At 43.3% G+C, this 22,878-nt stretch overlaps 1 protein-coding gene across 1 annotated transcript in view; it reads right to left on the bottom strand.

The window, feature by feature from the left end:
- MAPK8IP3 (mitogen-activated protein kinase 8 interacting protein 3) overlaps positions 1-22,878 on the bottom strand; it is a 35,997-nt gene that overhangs the window by 1,994 nt on the left and 11,125 nt on the right. Inside the window, exons 4-22 of the mRNA XM_009703139.1 lie at positions 21,205-21,262; positions 20,067-20,219; positions 18,401-18,482; positions 16,451-16,602; positions 15,778-15,834; positions 15,127-15,297; positions 13,358-13,484; positions 12,412-12,507; positions 10,185-10,346; positions 9,094-9,259; positions 8,444-8,629; positions 7,641-7,827; positions 6,739-6,858; positions 6,445-6,525; positions 5,831-5,898; positions 4,244-4,392; positions 3,215-3,386; positions 2,972-3,085; positions 1,524-1,562 (exon numbers count right to left, since the gene is read on the bottom strand). Coding sequence (XP_009701441.1) covers positions 1,524-1,562; positions 2,972-3,085; positions 3,215-3,386; positions 4,244-4,392; positions 5,831-5,898; positions 6,445-6,525; positions 6,739-6,858; positions 7,641-7,827; positions 8,444-8,629; positions 9,094-9,259; positions 10,185-10,346; positions 12,412-12,507; positions 13,358-13,484; positions 15,127-15,297; positions 15,778-15,834; positions 16,451-16,602; positions 18,401-18,482; positions 20,067-20,219; positions 21,205-21,262 — 2,340 coding nt within the window. The remainder of the gene's footprint in view (positions 1-1,523; positions 1,563-2,971; positions 3,086-3,214; positions 3,387-4,243; positions 4,393-5,830; positions 5,899-6,444; positions 6,526-6,738; positions 6,859-7,640; positions 7,828-8,443; positions 8,630-9,093; positions 9,260-10,184; positions 10,347-12,411; positions 12,508-13,357; positions 13,485-15,126; positions 15,298-15,777; positions 15,835-16,450; positions 16,603-18,400; positions 18,483-20,066; positions 20,220-21,204; positions 21,263-22,878) is intronic.

Below are 22,878 nucleotides of genomic sequence, written 5' to 3' on the forward strand. Positions count from 1 at the left end.
CCTGTCCAGCCTCCAGAAATTACCTGCTGTTCTAGGATCAACTTTGGTCTTTTGTACCTCGCAGGGTACCCAAAGGTGTCCACTGCACCCGTGAGACATTAAGGGCACCTGGAGGAGAATTACTGCCATTTTCTGGATTAGTGCAGTTGCTCAGTTTCCAAGTCAAGCCCTTTGCCCATGTGAAGCCATGAGCACGCAGGCTGCTGAAAAGTCTCTGGGTCTGGTGAAGGCCTCAGCCCCGTAAATGTCACAGCAGTGGAGTGAGGTGCTTCCTTAGTCCTTGATTTAGCCATAACACCAGATGATCAGCTACTCAAGCAATGAGCATCTGAAAGATGTTCACCATCCACAGCTTCCAAGGATTTCAAGGTGGGCTCAGGGGCCTGCATCTTCATGTCCAGGCTCCGAGAATGTGAATGCTTCTACTCACCAAGGAACAGAGACCAGTGCTCAGAGCTCAGGACGGGAGATGCTTTCCTTCTGCATGCACCCACATCAGTAAAACAGAAACAGTACTAAAATCAGAAGGCTTTCACCTTTTGTGAGAGAACTCGATTGCTTGTTTAATTATCTGTAGTTCTGGATTTTGGCTTGGGCTGGATTTCAATTATTAAGCGACTTGGACAAAGGAGACCTTTACCTGTAAGGCTCAAGCCAGGATGGCGAGACAAGTACAAATATTTTGATGGAAGAATGAGAATCAGTGTCTGCAGGGGAAGATTCCCCAAGATGAAGGCTCTCTGCACCTCTCTGCTTTGGTTTGCTGTGAGCAGCTACAACTGGATGAGCTCATCTGACTGACAGACAGGGCTGGTATTAGCACTTCTTCTTGCTCAGTATCTGGCTTCTTACTACAGCCAGTATCAGATGCTTTAAAAGGAGGAGACACATGTTGATAATGCTTCTGGACAGCCACAGAAATGTCTTACAATGAGAAAAAAAATACTCGTTTCTGACCCTGGAAAGGCTAAGGCGAGCATAAATTTGAACTCAGACCCTGCCTTAACTGGCACAAACCCAAACAATCCTCAACGTTTATCAAAGTCCCCTCTAGTTAAAAGTCTTGGTTGATTACTTGCAGCTGGCAGGTGTCACAGCACCTACTGTCATTGGCCTGGAGCTGATGAGAGAAGCATCCTTGGAAAACCAAGGATGACCAAGGAAGACCTTGGAAGAACAGTCTACTCCTGCTTCTTGGAACTCTCTGACTGAATGAACCTTTACAGTCCCCATCTCAAACCTGGCCTACCACAATAAGGGAACTACTGACAAAGAATAACATAGTCTTAATGCAAAAAACTCAGGGGGATGGCTGATGAGATGGATGACAATGTTTTTAGCCATGGGAAATGAGGATATTTACATTACTGTCTCTGGTCAGTTTTCTCAGATGCAACTTAAAGAGTGATGAGCAAAAACGGATGGAGGCAGCTGAATGGCAGGATGGAAGGGTGGGAAAGTGACTGCAAAGGTGAATGGGCGCAGCAAGAGTGAAAGCTGAAGGAAGGAGGCAATGGACTTACCCCGGAGCCCAAGGAGTTGGCCTCGGTGGAGGACTACAGCTAGGCACAGGCAAGGAGTGGGAACACAGAGGGGCACGGGAAGAGACACGCAGGACAGGAGAGAAGAAAAAGGTGATTACTGGGAGAAAATTCAGGGAGCAACAGAAGTTTATAAAACCTAGAGAGATCGCAACAGGAGCTACAGGCTGGGATCGGTTTATACCACCACTGTTCTTGCTCACTTTGCTCTTATCTTACAAGGACAAATGTAGTATCTGAGATGGGAGGGGGACCATGATCACAAAGATCCATTGCTAAAGCTTCTATGAGACCTTACTGCTTACCACGTTTTTACAGAAACGCCAAAAGATAATGCAGCTGGTTTACAGCAGGGAACAAGCTTAACCCAGAATTAGGACAGCCGCCCCAAGAATGGGCTTTAAAACAGGGATTCAGAAATGAGATTGAGATTGCAATGCACAAAGACGACTGTGTCACTGGCTTCCTGGTGTCAGCCCCGGGCAGATCCAGCTCCACTAGCCTTAGAGGAGACCATCTCAGCCCTGACTTCCTGGAGGATTACAACAGATTTGCTCCTCTTATACAAGAGCCATTTACTTCTCAGCTTTTCTGCGAGCAGTGGTGAGAAAATATGAATTTGACTGCTTTCTGTTGAAAGCAATTGCAATCAGCCTCAAATCCTACTCCCCCATTATAATCTGGAACAGACCTTCAAAATAAGATGTTGGCCGGCAGGTACAGAACAGGATCACTAAGAGCTTCAACTAAACTTCCAGCTCCAGAAATGCACCTATTAACTACTACTGCTGGGTCTCGTCACCAGGTTGGATTTGGTGTAGGATACTGATTTCTACTTGACTGATAGATCTGAGTCCTAATTTGAGTAAATGAAGCTTTTCTAAGGTTGATTTCTGGAAAAATACTGTTATGGAGATGTTTAGATGTCTATGCCAAAACAAAATTTCCAGGGAGATCTTCCTGGTGACTTCTCATCCCATGGCCTTCTTTTGGAGATCTACTACATTTCCCAAAGCTTTGTTTCTCCTGCTTTCCAGTAGCTACTGAATCAGTTCACATCAGTCTGCCCTGTCAAGGTCATGCTTGAAAAAGACGACTGTATGGATGGTAGAGATGTCATTGGTCCCCCAAGAAGGAAATGGCTTCAACTGAACTGAATGGGACAGTAACAAACACCTATTTGGTTTTAAACAGGTTAAATCCATTCAGCCCAATGCTTAATTCCTTAACAAGGAAGAGTTAAACGAAGTTCAGAGTTGCACATACTCGGGGCTCTTCTCTTGGAATACAAAAGTGTGTCAGGTTCAGAGTAAAGATGTCTGTGAAGCATTAGCCTGCCAGAGCCATCCGCCATGCTGCACAAATAACATGCCAAAGCATTCTTTTTTTAGGGGGGATACACAGAAGTATCTCCAATAAATGTCACTTACTTTCAGTCAATGGAATGGAGATGACGACACCGTTCCCTGTTCCTACCCAGAGGCGGTTGCCAGCAATGAGCAGGGCTGTAATCCGCACGAACGAGAAGCCCAGCTTTCCAGTGCCTAGTAAGCATCCACAAGAATTGGAGAATCAGTTAGCATAGCCTTAGGGCAAAGTCTGCTAATCAATTTTGAGTTCTCTCTGATCTCAGGAAGCAATAGGTCATTTACTGACGGTCCCTACTGCCTCACCTAGCATCTTGCTGACGTAAGGCTCAATGTCGACATCTTGCAGATGTTGATGGCTGTGGGCATGGTAAAGCCTCAGAGTGGAGTCCAGGCGGATAGAAACCCATACTCCATCTCCAATCCATGCCAGCTGTCGCACCTGACTCTCCCGCCGAGGGTGGGCATCAAAGGATTTCTGAAATGCCAAAAAGGTTGACCAATGTGAGTTCACAAAAGGCTTGCAATTATCTAAACATATACTCCATTTTCCTCAACTGAGATCACTTGTTTGGGTTTCAAAGCTCTTGAAGTAAATGTGTTAATGCCACCTGACCTCCAAAGTTCACAACAATATACAGAAAATCCCTCGCTTGAAGTGATGAGTTGTATAGCAGCTCTGCAGAGATTGTGGTCTTTGCAGACCACTTCAGGAGCCAGAATGTTTAGAAACCAAGAGCGTTCAATGTGCTTGGTAGAAAAGCAAAACACACAACTCCAGTATAAATTCCAAAGATCATAATGCCTTGGCTCACTGTTGTGAACTTCAGATTCAGCACTTCTTCTCCCTTTGATTAGAATTATTCCAAGCACTGTCAAACAGTTTTGTACCAACACCACTGCATTAAATTTCAACCAAAAGGCTCTAAATGTCATTTTTTTCTTAGGCAAGTGGGATCACTGGGCCTTGCTAACTGTACTCTTCCTTTGCGTCCCAGTGCCTACAGATGGAGAAGTCTTAGACCATATACAAAGGGTAGCTGTAAAGCAAGCACGTGCATTTGTACAGTACATGGCCTCACAGACTCACTAGTAAAGGCAAAGGAAGTGCTCAGTTTAGACTTATCTAAAGATTTAAGCTCTGCAAAGGGAGGAAGGAATAAATATCCCCCTGGCAGACTGGGTCATAACATGACCCAGATTGACAGTCTGGGTCCTACAGTTAGCCATGACAATACAAAGGTTCTGCATTTCCACACACTGCAGCAGAAAACAGCGATAAGAATAAACACAACGCATGCCTGCGCACGCATATACACCCATTTGCTCTCTTACCTCAATCTGCATTGTCTTAGGTTGGATAACATGGATTTTATTCTTGTAGCCACACCAGACTCTATCATACACAACAGCCATGCAGCGGATGGAATGGTGAGTGTGACCGAGGTCCATTAGGTGGTAATTACTGAGATCCCACTGACCATCTAAGGTGAAAAACAAGCATGGAAAGATGCATCTCCTTCATGACAGGTCAGTATACAATAGAATCATCTACCTTTCCATATACATCTATGTACACAGTCTTAGGTAATTCTCAAATGCTCATTTTGCTTATGTCTGTGAACTTCCCAGGAATCCACACTCCTACTTCAGGCACGGCCTTATACTTAACAAAACACATGACAATAAAGTTTAGTTTGGTGGGCTGAAAGCTCTCCAAATCAGGCTAATTTAAACATCCTTTTATTGTAACAAAGTGAGCAGGCTTCTCTAACAACCAAAACAGCAGGGGAAGAAGAAAGCCAGCCTAACAAGACTATGCAGAAACTTAAAAGGAAATGGAGAGTCCTTGTGGTAAGGCTTCCTCATATCACAGATGGACAACAGAATTTCCCCACAGTGTCAAATCCAGGATAAGGAATCAGATCTCCCTTCTCTCATGCCTACTTTCTAACTAACCAGGCAGATACTATGTCCTTCACAGACAGGTGGCCTCTATGTCATGAAGCTTTATCCTGTTTCTGATGGGAGCAATTTTTACGTGTCAATGGTCAGGCTTGAACTCTTGACAAAGGCTGAATCCAAATTTAAGATTGCACAAAACCAGAAATGTCTGTATTTCAGCTTGCTGGATAAACTACTACTCAATGAATAACTAAGTTAACACGCAAACATTAGTCAGAGTTAGCAAATTCCCATGTGCTTTCAGGTATGAACACAGCTCAGAAACTGCTCAAGTCATAGGGAAACAAAACAGTGAAGAGGACAAGAAATACAGAATTCAAAAAATATCTTGAAGTGACAAGATGAAAGCACGTCAGATTACTCAGATATCTCTTTTTTTGCAACAAGAAAAACTGACCAAGTGTAATGTAAAGGCACCATTTGTTCGGGATTTCCAGACTTGCAGAGAATCCCAGCTCTGCCTGCTGTGTATGCAGTGATCAATTCCACTACTTATATAGAGTCCAACTTCTCTGGGAAGCAGCAGGCCTATTTGCAACTGCACAGATGATCTGCTCGGGTACAGCCTGAGCTCTCTGGAGCTCCTGGTGCACGCTCCCTGTTACAGTTGATTTGTGAATCCACAGTAACACCAATATGGCCCAAAGGCACTAAACTTCCCAAGCATGCTTCAAACAACTGCACAGCATATGTATTCCTAGAAGTGTTGCATTTAATCCGCATGTGCTACGCAGCACATACACAGGTGTTTTTGTTCAGAAAAGCTCAGGAAATGGCGTTAAAAATATGCCTTAGATGTTTTAGGATAAGGCTTACATGTGTATAATAGCTATGCATTTTAACCATATGTTTATACTCTGGCAAGCCAGCACCTTTCCTTCTTGACTCAGAATAGCATCTAATCCATTGCTATGCTTTTGGCCAAGTTTGGTTTTCTCTTGTTACATTGATTCTTACCTTCTCCCCGGTGAAATATGGCTAGTGTTCCATCTGCCAGAGCAACAAGGACCCTCCCTTTCACATGCCTGGAACCACAGAAAAGTAAGTATTTACCAAAGTCTGTATAAGTAAGGGACCAACAAATCCTTTCTGACATTCACACATACCATCTTGATGTTCTCTCTACAATTCCCATTCAGTTTAGCACCTGCAGGAACACCCTGCAAGGGCTTACGATCATACATCTTACCTTTGTTGTAGTAAGATCATCCATAAATTTCCTGTTGAGGTTAACTTCTCCTTTACACTACAAACTCCATCGATTTCAACAAATTCCACCTAATTTACACCCCAGTGAAATTTTGCCTTTCTCCTCCCCACTTATTTCCTCCTGATACTGCTAAGCTCACTTAGTACCTTATTCACTTAATTGGGTCAGGTCTGCGGTTGAGCAGGAAAATGGCTCAGTATGAGGCTTTCCAGTAACAAAAACCTTGGGAAACTTTCCTCACAAACCAATGCACTTAGAAAAGCAAAGAAAAAGATGACTGACAAAGAGCTGCTACCTCTTTGCTAAACATTGCTTAGGCACTGAACCTTCTCCTTCAGCACCCCTGGGCATGCACACTTACACTAGACTCAGTACAGAATCCTTCAGCTTTATCGAGTGCAGACACTTCTTCCAGTTGGATACAGCCGAGTGCACATAAAGCCTGTGAGAAAGGACAAATCGGGGAGGGTTAGCAGTAAGGCCCCACACCTTCAGCCTGACTAGGCTTGAGTCTTGTCTTCTGGTAGGAAAGGTGGAGGCTAGGTAAGAAAACCTACTCCAGAAACAAGAAGTGAACTAAAGGTGTGTGGACATGAAAAGTGGAGACCAGAGAAGAGAGGTGACAGAGAGGTCTGCCAGCCCGAGGGGAACCTACCAGCCGTTCTGTGCTCCCAGCCACATGGTGGGGGCAGCACTGGTGCAAGTCCCGGCAGCATCCCCATTCAACTCCTGATCTGGCAATGTGCTTGACTCTGTCTTCAGCTGCCCATTCTCCCTGAAGAGGCAAAAGAGCATTGTTAGAGGCTTCAGTAGCAGCAATGCAGAGAATGCCCATCTAGGCTCACAGACTGGCATTCACAAGCAGATAAGGGCCCCTATACACATAAATTGCTTCCTTCTCTTCAGGGTTTTTCAATTGCTTTACTCCTGAATCTGCCATTTGCAAAACCTCCTTTTTCCCCACCAATACAAATAGCAAGTACCTCAAATCTATAGAACGTAAGTGTTTGGCAGCACTATTACAGAAACAGTATTTTCTCTCTTCACTTCAACAGAAACAACTTAGAACAACTTGGTCATTTAGGAACAATTTCTATCCAAGACTTCCACCTTGCTCCTCAGGCCATCACATCAGACTCATTTGCCTTAAGAATCTTTAGGTGGTGCATATGCTTTCTTCATTATCTTTACAGCACATTAGAGGTACTACTGAAATAAATCAATCATCATTTTTACAGATGAATCAATCAGCTCCTTCAGTAAGAACATTTAAGTGTACATGTACTTTGCAAGATCTTAACAGCAGGTCTAAATTCATACTGAGAGATCAAATATTTGCACTTGAACAGCTGACACACCCTGCTGCAGGCTGAACCATGTTTATTTTAACTTCATTTCTTTGTCTCTCTATCATCCCATCTGTAATACTATTTTGGCACAAAACCAAAAAAAGTTTTGACACTTTATCAGAAGATCAGGCTGGTTCTCGTATCAAAAAGCTTATGAAAACAGAGCAGATAAATAACTGAACTGGCACTTTGGCCCCAGACTGCCTACCCGTTCTGCCTAAGAGGTGCCTGTGCAGGGACTGGATCTGTGAACACGTGCTCCGTGAGGGGCCCAGGCCGGGCCTGAGCAGGCTCTGCCTCGCTTGTACCGTTCTCTGGTACCTCCGTAGCTTCGGTTGCCTCCTCAGTAGACTGGGACTGGTTGATCTTCCCATTGCAGACAGCAGCCACCTCACCTAAAAGACAAAGAACAGTGTGAGACGTGCTGGAGAATGAGCCGGGAAGTTAGCTATACAGAAATCAGGCTGCCAATTTTTTAATTTATCCTTCCTTGCCAAATTCAATCAAGCCCTGAGCCTGCACCACAGACAGCAGCTCATCCAGTGTTTTCTGCATGGATGGGGAAGAGAGGCTATTTTAAAGTGAGGCACAACCTGTGACTAGCAAAACATCAGAAGTTCTCCAGGGCTGCCCACTGCAGTAAAGTCCAAACAAGGGCATCATGATGGTTTTCATATGGGCTTAACTGACTTCACAAGAAGACATAGTTCAGAGGAGAAAGCAATGAGAACAGAAGCAATTGTAGCAGGGAAAACATACCACCTGTCCAAAACACTCTGCTATATGACCCCGCAACCAGGCTGCAGGATGTGGATCACTCAGAGAGAAAAGGAGGGCTCTAAAAAGAAATGTACCGAAAGGGCCTTTGGTCTTCTTGTACCGCATTAAGAAACTTCTTCAGGCCTCTGAAGTAGTTAACTCAGGGACAGGAGGATGCAGCTTTAAGACCGTAAGCTCGTATGGGACTAGCTATAATTGGACTGCCATTAAGTTTTATGTCCCAAAACTCACTCTGTCCCTTGTCCAGCACAGGAGTGTCACCACGCGAGGAACAGTTGCTTCGTGGCACATTGCAGCGGGTCGCACAGCCCACCAGAGTGATTCCTGCCAAGACACCATCTGTTCCAGATGACTCTTCAGGATTTACATCTCCCTCCAGAAAGATCTCGCCTGGAGGATAATCACTCTCACTGGCCGCTGAAGGGCAAAGAACAGATTCTCCCATAAATCTAGCTGTCACTGCTAATTTAAATGTAGCAGTACTCCTGAGGTAACCGTAAGGATGGAAGATGCTGACCCTCAGGGTTCACTACCCTGGGGAGGCACCACGGCATCAGTCAACATTGTGGTGAATCCCCTCATCCCTAGCATCAACATCCAGGTCAGCTACAGAGCCCTCCCAAACCTGGGCAAGGCTCACTCTTGCTCCCAAGAACCATCCTTTACGTGCCAAAGGAACGACTTACTAAATGTTCAACAGTGAGGGATCTCCACAGCAAGGTCCTACAAGAAGGCAAGATCTGAGTTATGGTTTTGAGGGACAATTACAGAATGCAGCAGGGTCCAAGGGTTAGTTCTGAAGTGAGGACACTACATTTGTCACTCCTCATCGGAGCAGGTGACCCTGTGCAGATCACAGCCAGTGCCTGGGCCCCACTTACCAGGGATGCTGGAGATGCAGAGCACGTGAGCATTGCAGACAGTGAACTGGTCCACCACTGTGCCAGGCTGATTGGCATCAATAATTACAACTTTACTTGTTGACAGCGTACTAGTGAGGATCCAGACACGACTGGACGTGGCATCTGTTTCATGAAGCTCCTTCGCCTTCAGGAGAGCAAACACAGGGGCAGAATCAGTGCTCCTCTCAGATCAAACTGAGCATATTAGTGCTTGGCAACATTTACACATGCAAATAGCACAATGTCGTCTTCAAAGAGCCAAGTCTCTTCCTAGCTGATGCAAATAAACAATATGAGCTATTCAAATTTCGTTCACATTGCCACACTAGTATCTGGAACACTGGTCAAAGAGCCTATCTTGCTCCTTAGGGCAAGAGGAGTTTGGCCATTAACTTCTCTTCTGAGATGTCTGACTAACATATCGCTGAACACTGACTTCAGACAGAGTACCGTGGAGCCGGGACCCACTCAACCTACCAGCTTAAGCAAGCTGATCTCAGAAGACTGTAGGGTAGCAGTGTAAGACAGCTGTGGAAAAAAACCCCACAAACTAGAAAGGATAAAATGTATTATTATCTGGAAATTACAGCTTGGTTCTTAAAAAAAACCCCAACACTTAAGACTATAAAAAAACAGAGCTGGAATAAATCTCAAGAGCTCCAACTTCTCAAAAAAATGGACTCATGGACTCCGCTACATCCATGTTCTTTTTAACAATGCTTTGCCTGAATTTTATTTTTTTTTTAATTTACAATGATGAGGACTCTATAATCTTCCTAGCAAACTCATCAAGCAGTTAATTACCCTTATTATTAGGAATTTTTTTCAAAATTCCAAACGTTTCAAAAAGAGAAGTTGGAAAATTTCATCCTGGATGATTTATCTCAAATCACACAGAAAGTTACTGAACAGCCAGAACACCACAACCCTGCCCCACAAGACGATGCCTCAGAAGTACAAGTTAGAGCATTATATAGCAGAGTACAAAGGTTATTGAGAGAGGGGACACATCAGGGATGGAATGAGAAAAAACACTGGAGGGGGGGAAAAAAAAAAATCCCTTTTCTGACCTTTTTCTTTTCAGGAGATGTATGGTTACTTTTGTTGTTCTCGCCTTCCACTTCCCTATCACAGGTGAGGGGATCACGTCCAGGATCCAATTTCTGTCCATTGCCAGGCTCCTGCTCCAAAGGTCTCCATCCCGTGAGATTGACTCCAGCTGCACACCACAGCTAAGTAACAGAAACAGGAATCTCAAACTAAGATTTCTGGAGGCTCTGGGGTCTCTTTCAATTCTTTGTAGAGAACTGTGGATGCACGTCAAACACCTGAAATATTTACTTGGAAACAACAGATCTTATTGATTTCTACTAGAAGATGCAGTCAGATTTGATGGAGGTAAGATAAAGGTTCTCTGTAACCTAGTGAAAAACACTGGGGGTTTTTTAAAGATATGATTAAAATATTTAAAGAAAATAAAGCTAATAAATCAGATCATAACTGAAAACAGGCTTCTGTCAGTTTTTCTGACTCTGAAATTCCTAAGTGATTGTAGCAAAGCAAGCAGGACATGGCAGACGTTACTAGCGCGGGGTACAAAAAGCATGACTGCTTAACTACAATTGACAGGGACTGCTTGGCTGAGGATACACACTCAGTGCGCTCCTGTTCCCTAGTCCTCCTTCCACCCCTTGCACTCTTCTGCTTCCTCAAATACTCCTTTGCCCAAAAATCACTGTTTGACTGATCTTAGAGAGCTATTTAAAGAACTAAGCAAAAAATTAAGTCCAAAAACAAAAAAAAAAAAGGAAAAGAAAAAAAAATCTGCTGGTTTAGCTCCCTACATAACAAGTGTAGAATCAAAGAAGCACACTGCATATTTCCTGAAATCAAATTTAGCAAACCTCCTGTTGTAGTTTAACCCCCACCAGCAACTAACTAGCATGCAGCTGCTTGCCCACTCCTCTCCACGAGTGGGATGGGGAGAAGAATCAGAAAAAGGTAAAACCCATGGGTTGACATAAGAACAGTTTAATAACTGAAATAAAGCAAAAAAATATTATTATTATTGTAATGAAAAGAGAGATAACAAAGAGAGAGAGAGAAGAATAAAACCCAAGACAGACAAGTGATGCACAATGCAATTGCTCACCACCCACTGACTGAAGCCCAGCCCATCCCCAGGCAGAGATCGGCCCCTCCCAGCCAACTCCCCCCAGTTTCTATACTGGCCATGCCGTTCCATGGTATGGAATATCCCTTGGGCTGGCTGGGGTCAGCTGTCCTGGCTGTGCTCCCTCCCAGCTCCTCGTGCCCCTCCTCGCTGGCAGAGCACGGGGAACTGAAAAGTCTTTGCCTTAGGGTAAGCACTGCTCAGCAACAACTAAAACATCAGCATGTTACCAACATTATTCTCACACTAAATCCAAAACACAGCACTGTACCAGCTACTAGGAAGAAAATTAACTCTATCCCAGCCAAAACCAGGCCACCTCCTATGAGCTATTTCCAGCCAGCTTTTTAGAATAATGCTGGGAACAGGACTACATAAACAAATACTAGATTTATCCAAAATCATAAAGGAAAGATGCTGAACAAAATATTATCCAAAGATCACGCCAATCTTCTAAAAACAACTAACAGCATAAGATTTTTCTTACAACTTAAACATCAAAACGATGTCTAAAAATCAGCTCTGAATGAAGTTAATGACAAACTGCCTATCTCAAAACAACTAGTTATAACAGATAAATGTGTTACCTGTGGAGAGATGACCATCTATTCTCAACTGCAATTTTACTCAAAATAGTCTAGTATTGATAGATACAGCTTCACAAAAATCTGCTCTAGATAATTTTGGCCTGTTACTAGTGAATCCTGGTCAACAGTGGAATATACAAAAGACTGATGAAATGCATCTTTACTTTCACCTTGTCATTTTCATGAATTTTTATATTGTTTTGTATCATACCCCAAGAGTCTTAGCAAAAGCCTTATAAGCATAAAATGTTGCTGATATTATGTAAGAGTTGTCTCAAAAAAGCATACAATGTAAGACAGAAGCATGGGACCTGGCAAGCAGAACCAGTCAAGAATTATGTCCTTACAGAGAGAGGTACTTTCCCCCTACCTACAGTAGAAAGCACTATTCAAAAAAAGGAAGCAGAAGATAGAATCTGGAATATATAATGCAAAAAAAATACAGATTGTTGTAAAAATGGCATATTTAGCGACCAAAATTCTATGCTTATTCCATGTCCCCTTTGTGGACTGGAATTGTACGCAGAGACAACATACCTTCATGGTTGGGTCCTTCTCTACTAATGGGCGACAATATACAGGCACGGGGACGTTTTTCATGCGAGTGTCTTCCTGACCACCGTTGGGACTCAGCTGTGGGGGAAGAGAAGTTGAAAAAGACAGTACAAAGCTGTAAACACCAGGCTACAGTACGAGAGAGGTGAGCAATATTGCAGAACCGAACTTACTAGCCTCAGAGACGGGTGCTGCTGAGGCTTCATCTCACATCTTGTATGAAACAGAGTCCCTACAAGGATGGGAGCAGCCTACTCGAGAAACTGCCTCTCTCACCATGATACGGTGCCCCAGTTATGGTCAACAAAGGCTATACGCTGCACTGCTGATGGAGAAAGGGTTGTTAACGGATGCTCCCTGCAAAGAAGTGAGAACACTGGTGCTCCCTTCCACCACGGCCTGAAACTCATCCACTTTCAAGCCACACTGCAAGACTCCTTCCTTTCAGATGGTCTTTGACCAGCTAAATGAGTCATAGACCAACAAATGAGGCTGATGACATTTGATTTTGTGTTACTGCTGGGGTGAAGCGGGAGCAAACTGCACTGCATTTGGGTTTTATACTAAACGATCGGTAAAGTGCTCAGAGTATAAATGAAATATCTACTGTTCAAGCCTAATTATAATAACAAAGGAAATAAAACCAAGTACTGAGCTCTGGACAAAAGTTTAATTACTTTTGGTTTAGGGTAGGTTCCTTCGGCACCTTCCTGCAGAGGAATGCCCCCTCCATTTACTTCCGTGGAGATACAGAAAAGATTAATTTGATCTGTGCCTACAATTATCATACAAATAAAACACGCATGTGATGCCTCTAAACGAAATATTTAACGACTACGGCTAAAGTTACCAGTGGGAGAATTAAGTCTTCACTGGTTTCACTGTGAGGGACAATAACCCCTCAGCCTGTCTGGACAGTGGTCCCTACCTGCTTGTACTTGGCAGGGAGGCTCCAGCCGCAGGCCTGCAATCGCCCATCATCGTTCCTCACATGCTCCCGGACCTGGCGGTACTGCTCCCGTTTCTGCTCGCGACGTGCTGAGGACGTACAGTCACTGAGGAGAGAAGCAAACAGCGTTACTTCTCAATCTATGGTTAAAACCAGAAGTTGAAGGTTAAGAGAGTGCCACCATAGCAGGGGGAGGAAACACAAAGCAAACCAAATCCATCTTTGAAAATAGATGCAGGAAATCTTAACTCTTGTTAAGAAACAGACACAGGCATCCCTAAGCTTCAACTCTGTGTTACCTGAGCAACGTGGCAGGCCAAATCATTGTCATCTCCACTTCAGTGCTCCAAGAGCTCTTCAGAAACAGGGAATCAACCTTCCATAAGATCTATGAATCCATGAGATTACACCAAATTTTGCTTAGCTGTTACAATTTACTGATCTAATGTCTCCATCAGGAAGGACATTTTGAATTCTTCCTCTCTTCATTATAGCCAACTATTTATTTTTCTGTCCATTTTAAAGCCTTCTCTGCTGACAAGGAAAATATGCACTAACTGCTGTCAAAACTGCTGGTTTCAACAGAACAACTCCAGCTTTGCATTGGCAAAGGTTAAAAGAAAAATTGATCTGTGAGCTCTTAAGACATGTTTTAATACAAACAAAGGCTGTTTGAGTATCAGTTCCAGCTCTCAGTAGGTTTTTAAAGTACCATTCCAAGGTACAAATAACATCAGCAAAAATATCCAATCCAGAACAAAACCCCATACACACACACACATAATGACATATATACTTAAAACAAAAGAACCCCTGCTAAAACAAAACACTTCCCTTCATATGCTTCCTCCCCTGAGGAGAGGATGAGAGAACAAACAGCTTCTGACACCCGTTAGTCGCATCGTTTAATGCACTGCTGAAAAGCACTCAGACACCACACAATGACTATCATATTGTAATCAGATAAAAAGAACAGAATTAAGGCCGTGGGTAACCATAAAATACAGATTTACCCTTCTAAAGACAATCTCTCTTCTCCTGATCTAGCACGTTTCCAACAAACCCCTCTTTTTATTGCAGAAGTTAGAATACTTTACCATCACATTCTCCACAGTCCTTCCACAAAAACACACCACATATGAAACTGTACAACCTCGTAATGGTAGAACACACGCATCGTGAAGTCAAGTAAAGCACAGAAGAGTTTTCTCCCTTCATGTCAGAGACATAAAGTATAGGGAGAAGACTCTGCGGTAGCAACACTTACAGGCTCTTTTTTAGCATGGTTAAGATTAAAACCAAATATTGTAACCTAAATGTGCTGTTGAGAGTATTTTTGTCTTCACCTAACTCCTTGTCAACAGGGTGGGGCAAGACATTCCATCCCGCTGTCCCAGTGCTGCCATCACACTCTACCACCAAAGCCCTACTTCATTCTATCACGCAGTCTGCAAACATGGGTGCAGAACTAGGGTTGAGGCCAACTCAAGCCTACAGTGGTCCCCGCCAAGATGAACCATTATTGCTTAGAAAGCCACGGCAGCGATATGCTTGGGAGGACAAAGTTTGCTGAGCCCGTCCATGTGGTAACTGATGAGTGAAAGATCAGGGAGATAAACCGCAAAAGACAGAAACATATTAACACCAGATAGACTTTTTTTTAAAGCAAAAACCAGCTTATTTTAAGAAAAGTTGCTATTTGGGAGAGCTGCAAGGGGAGCTGGCTTGGCACACAGCACACAACTCACTCTTCAGGGAAGAACTCCAGGGTGCGGCTGCCAGAGGAGATCTGGCACATGGTGTGACTGCGACGCTGGCTGAACCCTGCTGTTGTTGGAGACTTGTAGTGGATGTTCACAGACGGGTAGGTCCTCTTTGCTGGTGGGGGACTTGAAGAAGAGCTGAACAGACGGCTGAAGCTAGGGACAGAAAAGGGCCAACAAATAAGAGAAGAGGTGCCTGAGGAGACAACAGACCATAGATTCACAACAGTGCAAGCAAGAGGTACGCAATCGGGGGCTCTAAGCCCTTCATGAAAACTGCCCTACTTCAAACAGAGAGCTAAATCCTCAGTTTGACTGACATACATAAGGTGTTTTTAGCTTCCAGAAACAGATACCTTCTGAAAACAGCCCTTTATTAAAACCGATTGTGAGTATACATGTGTTTCCATTCCAGGATACTCAACTTTTTCAGCTTGTAAAACAAACCAATGTGGATGTTCAGATCTGATTTTAATTTCACTAGGACAAAGAAAGCCCTTGAAGGCACAAGTGTTCAGCTAACAACACTTTTATTTGACGTTTCATTAATGTCAGAGTCTATGAAGTTGCTGTCTACAGTAGAAATGGCAACACTTCCCCTTTTCTTAATCTTACACAAACCACCGAAGAACTTACAACTGCCAAATGGTGGATTTCTTCTTCTCCTGGACGGATGGGTGCTCACGGGAAGCTCTAAGGGCAAACACAGCAGAAGCAAGTTAATTTCAGCAAATTTTACCCATGCTTCTGCCAACCAGCAGGCCACTTCCATCAAGGAAGCCGTGTCAAAATTCAGAATTCATTCTAACATGTTTCAAAACACAACAGACGAAGTGGCATGCATTGGTTCTTTACTGTAAGCACACCCAACCACTTTATGTTTCAATGTTGACATGAAGCGCAAGCGTGTTCAATTTGAAGTTTCATCAACTCCTTGCAACATTATCATTGCCACAGTACTAGTCTGGTAACTACAACCCGCAGCATTATATTCACTTCAAGCCATAGCCTTTAGAATTAATTAATTAGAAGCAACCCTCTTCCCTACAGCTTCTCCTAGCTTAATGAGCACACAAGAAACAAGCAAGATAAAAAACTGCCCGGTGTCTCCAAATAACGATGGCAACTCAAGATTTGCAGCCCAAGTTCAGGAATAAGAAAGGATTAGGTATTAGGAGAGAAGCATCTACGGTTTGGAAAACTTTCAGCACTGCTCAACCCATATCTTGGTAGGAGTTCCATTGACCACAAGGTCAAACACAACCAGATTCTGTCTTGAACAGGAATGTTCATCAACACCCAGTCTCACCTGATCATCTCTGTCCACCTGACAGCCTCCTGGAGCTCCATCAACCTCTCTTTGTATTGATTGCGCTCCATCAGAACCCGGGCCATTTCCACGCGGGTGAAGCGGCGGCGCTGAGCTATGGGAATGTTGTCCTGCAGGGGGGAGGAGCACTGCTTCAGCCAACAAAAGATGGAAGGGGATTGATGTTAGTACAGGGCAAGACAGGAGACAGAAAGACATATTTGTTAGTTCTCCTCCTGTTTTGTTTGATTACCCTGATCTCCCTGTATGAGGTGCTAATTCTAGATGAGTGAGCTCCAAACTATGGCCCACGGATCTCTGGGGTGTTCTGTAAACCCACGGAAATTAGAATTAGAACCACCACCAAATTGAAAACCCCACCCACAGACTATTGCCAGCAAAGCGCTTTGATAGTCTGCAAGGAATTACAACAACTGACAGTGGTCCGTTGGTCCAGAAGTTTGGAAATCGAAGTTTTAGTTCATTAGTAAATCCAGTCACAAGCAGCAGGGAGCACCACGTAACGCCCTCCGTCCCCTCAAGAGGACTAGGAAAGAGGCATTCTGTTAGTACACACTGATAAAGGTGTAGGGCACCAGAAACCAAAGAAAGGCCTTTTCCTCTTTGGTGACACAACTTGGTCTTCCAATGAGGGCACATGTGGCTTTGGGTTAGGAGGCAACAGGAATGAGATTCTGTTCGTCTCTTTTGAGGAGCAGAAAATGAGAACAGCATGGCTAAGTTGGGGAAAGTATCTGCCGAAAAAGAAGTTGTAGGGATTTTGGGCCCTTATTACTAGGAAGTAGCACTGGGTTGTGCCTAGACTGTGGTAATTCCCAAGCTCAGCCTAGCTGGTGAGTACCGCTGAGAGCTGGAATAGCACAAATTAACCAAGTCCCTCTCCAGCCTCCCTGGACTTGGAATAAACTCTATGACCAGTCAAAACAAGAAGTGTATAAATGAAAGGGAATTTTACTTTTTAAAAAATTATTTATTTAAAAAAACAGACCTCCTGTCAGTTCAGCTTAAAAGAAATCCAGCCCTCCTCAGCATTTCACAAGCATAACTTGAAAATTTTCCTATCTACCTAAATTCTCAACAGACCAAGTTCACCCCAGTTAAGTCAAGAGAATTCGGCTAGAATTGAACTTGCTCCAATACCTTTTATAAAGAAAGAACACAGTAATATTGAAAAGAAGCACATCTAATTCCCTGTCCTAGCAGAGTGACATTTACAAGGAAAATCTGTTACAACTTTGGTTGGCCTTTTTTTTTGGCTACAGTTGGTCTTTGTTGAAAAGCCTCTACCTCAGCCAAAACAGTTTGAGGAGCTGTCATAAAAGAACAGTCCATTAGCCTTCTCTGCCTGTGCCCTGGAACAGGGAGTACTGGCTTATGTAAAAGAAATAACGAGAAAAACAATTCTGCAAGATTGAGATTACAGAAGTAATAAAAGGCAGCAGTTATGGTTGCGAAGCTGTCTATGTAACCTGGATTTCACCACACAATATCCTCACGGCTTACAGCTTCACTGCCAGCGTGGAGACAAGCTCTGCTAGAGAAGCCTGACTATCACAAGACCCCGAGGGAAACCACACTGCCCACTAGACTTTTAATTCAAAATTAGGGAGAACCCGATAAAACCAGACCGTGCTGAGCAGGGTACTGCTTTAGCACCACTCTGCAGAAACCGTATCGTGCACGGTATTGCCACCATGTCGGCTGCTCATCTTTGCCAAACTATGGTTTGAAAGTCATACGAAGAGGTAATCTCACAGCATCTGTCTATTAGCAATGCTCATCAGCAGCAACCTGCAGTTCACCAGCTTTGCCCTCATCATTAACAAAGGCAGATTAATCTGCATCTCAGGACTCTCATAATACACGAAGCAACACAGAGTAAGTAAATAAACCCCCTTTCCCCGCAGGCATTTTAGTAATGTAATATACCAATTCTGTACAGAGATAGCTGCTTACATCCTCCACCTCCTCTTTGGGTTCTCGTCGGGCAACAATCGCTTCAGATTTCACTCTAGGAAACAGGAAGAAAGGCATCAAACCAGCAAGTGACAACACCATGGCTGGCCCTCAGATGTTTTGGGAGGAGAACCATCTATGGGAAGGTCTGTCTGCATGCATCACAAGGGAACATTTTCAGACTGTGACCTAAGTGTCCAAATTTTGAGATGCTTCTCTGATATTTTTCCCTCTCTCTTGCAGCATGTTACTCCGAACAGCTTCACCGACATCATCCCATTTCTTAAAAAAATACTGACCACTGGAACGGAGCAGCCAATTTCTATTTCAGAGTCATAATCTATGTTCAAATGTTTGATGACATCTTAACCATGGGAAAACAGCCATTATCAGCAGTGAAAATGTCGGCTTAAGTTCTTCTTCCAGGCTGCTTCTGTTTTCAATGCAATGAAAAAAGCCTCTTAATGCGAAGGACAGTTTGTCATAATGGTAAAGAAGAGAACAACAAATCAGTGTTAATAAAATACTTAAAGTATTTATCTGAGTGCATCTAATTTCTTTAAACTCCACACTGAGGTGCCATCATGCAGTCCCATTTGAATTACAAGCACTTTTATTAACAGCAAAGACATTGTGGAAAAAAAATGCTGTTTCCATCTCCTAAAAAGGCACACTTGCCAGTTAAAAGTCCATGTCCCTACTGCATAACATATTACATATATTATGTCTATTATGAAAGACTCAAAAAGGCGTTTAAAAAAATCAGACCTATTTCCACTGCTTATGAGACTACTTTCATTTCAGACATTCTGAACAACAAAGAGACCAGTCTGGGTTATTACTGGTGATTCTGTGCTCAGATTACAGAGGCAACCTTCCAGATTCCAGCTGCAAAAATAAACACTGTCCTCTGAATTGTGGAACCACAGTGCCATGTACAGCTAGACAAAATGTAATTATGCTGCTTTGAGCCCCATGGGGCATCTTTAGTTTTATGGATGTGAAACCACCATAGGCTTTGCTAGGCATTCAGGCTTCAGGTTCTCTAGTTTGAGTGGAAAGTAAGAAGTGGGACCTCTCCAAATGCTACCTGCCTAGGACTTTAAAGTATCTTCTGCCTCTTCTTCTCGTTCTTGACATGAATAATGAACAATTAACAACACCGGCATTTAAATACTGTTTGTGGGATTCTGTATTAGCTCTTTCATTAAATGAATGGGCATTCATTCCTCTCAGAGCTGTCTTGGCTGCTGCGAGGATCAAGCTCTTGACAGTTTCCTTCAAAACTATTTGTTTTGAAAAACTGCCTTTTTTTATCTTTTATTTTTTTAATTGCAAATTGAAACTCTGAACGCTTCACTCCAGGGAGCCTGGATTTGCAGTTGCTGCTGCAGAATCCTAGCACTGGAGAGGAAAATTCCGTGGGTTTTCTACAGTTCGATAATCCAGTTCAATCCAATGAAAAACACGTAACACTAAAAATATCTCAGCCACCTACCATCAGCCTTGAAGTGCTCTGTAAGGTACCTTTGAATTCCAATGCTAACCTCCATGAGGGAAACAGCGTAAAACTAACAGCAGAGGTGGGTTTATCGCTCATGTCCTGCCAGGAAAATGGGGCAGGGTGTGAATCACTCACCTCTTCAGCTCCTCCTCCAGCTCCTTGACTCTGGTTTCCATTTTGGCTTTGGCCTGCTTTGTTGCTTCAAGCTCTCCCTTCAGTACTTCTTGCTCCCCAGACAGCTGGTCCACCTTGGCAATCAAATCATTCTTCACAACGTTCAAAGCATTTCTTAAAGGTGTGAAAGGGACAATAAGCAAAAATGCCCAAAACCAGCAGCTGTCCATAAGAGAGACCTGAAACTAAAGTCACAGGCACTACAAGGAGAGTTGAAATGAGTGTATTTAAACAATTCAGTCCAGCTATAACTCATGGAAAAGCAGATTTTGGCAAGAAGGAACTGCAGAAGAACACAGAAATCACCGTAATTGGTCAGGATGAGGTTTGTCCAGTCCCGTATTCTAACTGACAGACCAACATCTCCTTAAGAAGATGGCAGAATACTGCAGAAAGCAGGTGTAGGGTAACCGATCACCTGCATAAGGTTCAAATCTATTTTTAACAGAATGAAGATCTGAAACATACCTTTCAGAGCTGCTGTTATCTGTAATTGTGGATAATTGTGGATGACGGCGATACAAATAAGCATTTCCAATTAGCTCCAAAATACCTTAAAATCTTGAAAATCAGCAGCTTCCTATCATAGTAAGTTCTCCAACTCTCCCCTGGGAGTACTTTGCCTCCCTCTTCCTGGCTGCTTAGCTTTAGTATCTGGTTTGCCAGCCATTACATTGTCTGCTTCTCCTTTATCAACTATTAAATCTTTGAAAACTCTTCTCAATAGTAAGAAAATTTTCTTTTCAAATAGCAAACCTTGCCAATAAAAACTTATGAACAGCAATATCCTCACAGAGGCTCAGACCCACATCTAGATTCCCACTGAAGTTAATGAAAAGCTCGCCACTGATTTCAGTTGGGATCACACCCTACCAGCACATGCCCAAAGACTTCACCCAAGTGCCTGCAGAAAGGAAACAGGAAAGTTGCTCAGAAGAGCAATTCCTCTTCTACAATTGAAGGAATAACAAGTATTCAAGAGCGCCTGTTAGATAAACGAGCAAGCCCCTGCGAGGCAGGAGTTCTGGCCAAGACCTACTTCAAGGTGACATCTCATTTATAACTAGGCAGGCAGTTCAGAGACGCAACAGTTCCTTACTTGGTCTCCAGTAGCTGCGAGTTCTCCAACAGCAGATTCCCCACTTCTTTGCCCATTCCTGAAAAGAAAGGCCAGGCAGTTTTCACCTGTTCTCCCAGAAATATGAAGCTTGTGTGGCACTGCCTGACTCATGCTTGAGGAAGAGAAATCACTTCTGTTAGGCTTCCCTAGGCTTCTGTGTCCTGCTGTGGAGAGTGGAGTGCCTCGTGCTGAAAGACCATGCAGCACAAGCAAAGACACCCATGTGTCCTTCTGTAAAGAGCCCAAATGCAGACCTAGCTTCTTACCCCAACTTTCACAGACTCCCTTGAGAGGGACAGAGAGGAGAGCTTCACTAACGCCAATTAGGGGAAGTCAGGTCAGTAACTCCCGGGTCAGGCATGAGCTATTGCAACCATTTCTTAGCATCACTCACACAGAAAGAAGGTGTAAGTTCATGGGTTTTTCACAGAGGACAGCAGAACACTGTCCAAATTGCTAGCCAGAACTGCACATCAGGGATTTTCTTTCTTTCTTAGTGTAAGTCAAAATTTCTGTTTCTCAGTACAGATTTGGGATCATGGTTGTGACCAGTTTCATGCACATTACCAGCTTTCCACCAGAGCAATTTTAATAGGACTTAGATTGTCCGTTGCTCTATCTACCTTTAACAGTTTTCTCACAGATGTTTAAAATCTGAAGTCTCAAGTCCTATCACTTAAGACTCAAGAAAACATCTACATCAGACATACTGCACTCGCACGTGGGCATCAACGTACGACAACTGCAACATGCAGACTGGGTTGCAAGCACTTTGAAAAATCTGGGACCAAGAGTGAAGGTCGAATTCAGTATTACATAAAACCAAACGGAAATGAATTTAGGGACCAAAAGCACATCCGGATTGTTTCCTGCTGCCAGGGACTTGCTGGCTCCCATGGTCGGCTTGTGTCTTACAGGGGAATAGAGGCCACCTGAGAATTAAAGGCAAAGAGGCCTCTCCTTGTCAGGGGACACTGCTGAGGGTTGCAGCTCATATCTCACCACAGGGCCCAGAGCATGAAGAAGTCTCACAACCATCAGTGTTTGTGCTGAAGTGCTCCTTGTCCTGCCCTCTGAACTACCTCTTCCTTTACAGCAAAGACATCAACAGTTTTCATGATCCGTTATTTGCTGATTAATTAATATTTGCAATCAAATAAAAACAACACAAACTTGAAGTAAATGGAAGTTAGAGAAACATGGCAGCATACAAGAAGTGAGAACACATCACAACACTCCAACATACAGATCCTCTTCCCACAGTTAAATGGGATGAATTTATGATGGCAAAAGCAAATTCCCAGCAAGAATGAGTAAGAAGCAGCATTTTCAAATAACTGTTGAAAAATTAGTAGACAGGTAATTAATCACTTTGATGTTTCAGGCAATGTGTTCTTTGGATGCTGTGTCAAAGAATATTGCAAACAACAAAAAAGTGAGAGACACTAACTGCAGTGTGAACTGAAGCGTATTTTTGGTTTGCTAAGGGGAATGACCTATACTCCTTTCTTTATGCTGATCAGAAGACCAAGAAGTAATCTGTTTATTAAATTATTTTCTTGTTCCTTTTTAGTGATTCTACAAATGATCAAATAAATATTTAGCCAGTAAGACATTAAAATGGCACAAGGACATTACAGGGACATCAAGGGA

Source organism: Cariama cristata, unplaced genomic scaffold, assembly GCF_000690535.1.
Source record: "Cariama cristata isolate BGI_N322 unplaced genomic scaffold, ASM69053v1 scaffold29846, whole genome shotgun sequence".
In the NCBI taxonomy this organism is placed as follows: Eukaryota; Metazoa; Chordata; class Aves; order Cariamiformes; family Cariamidae; genus Cariama; species Cariama cristata.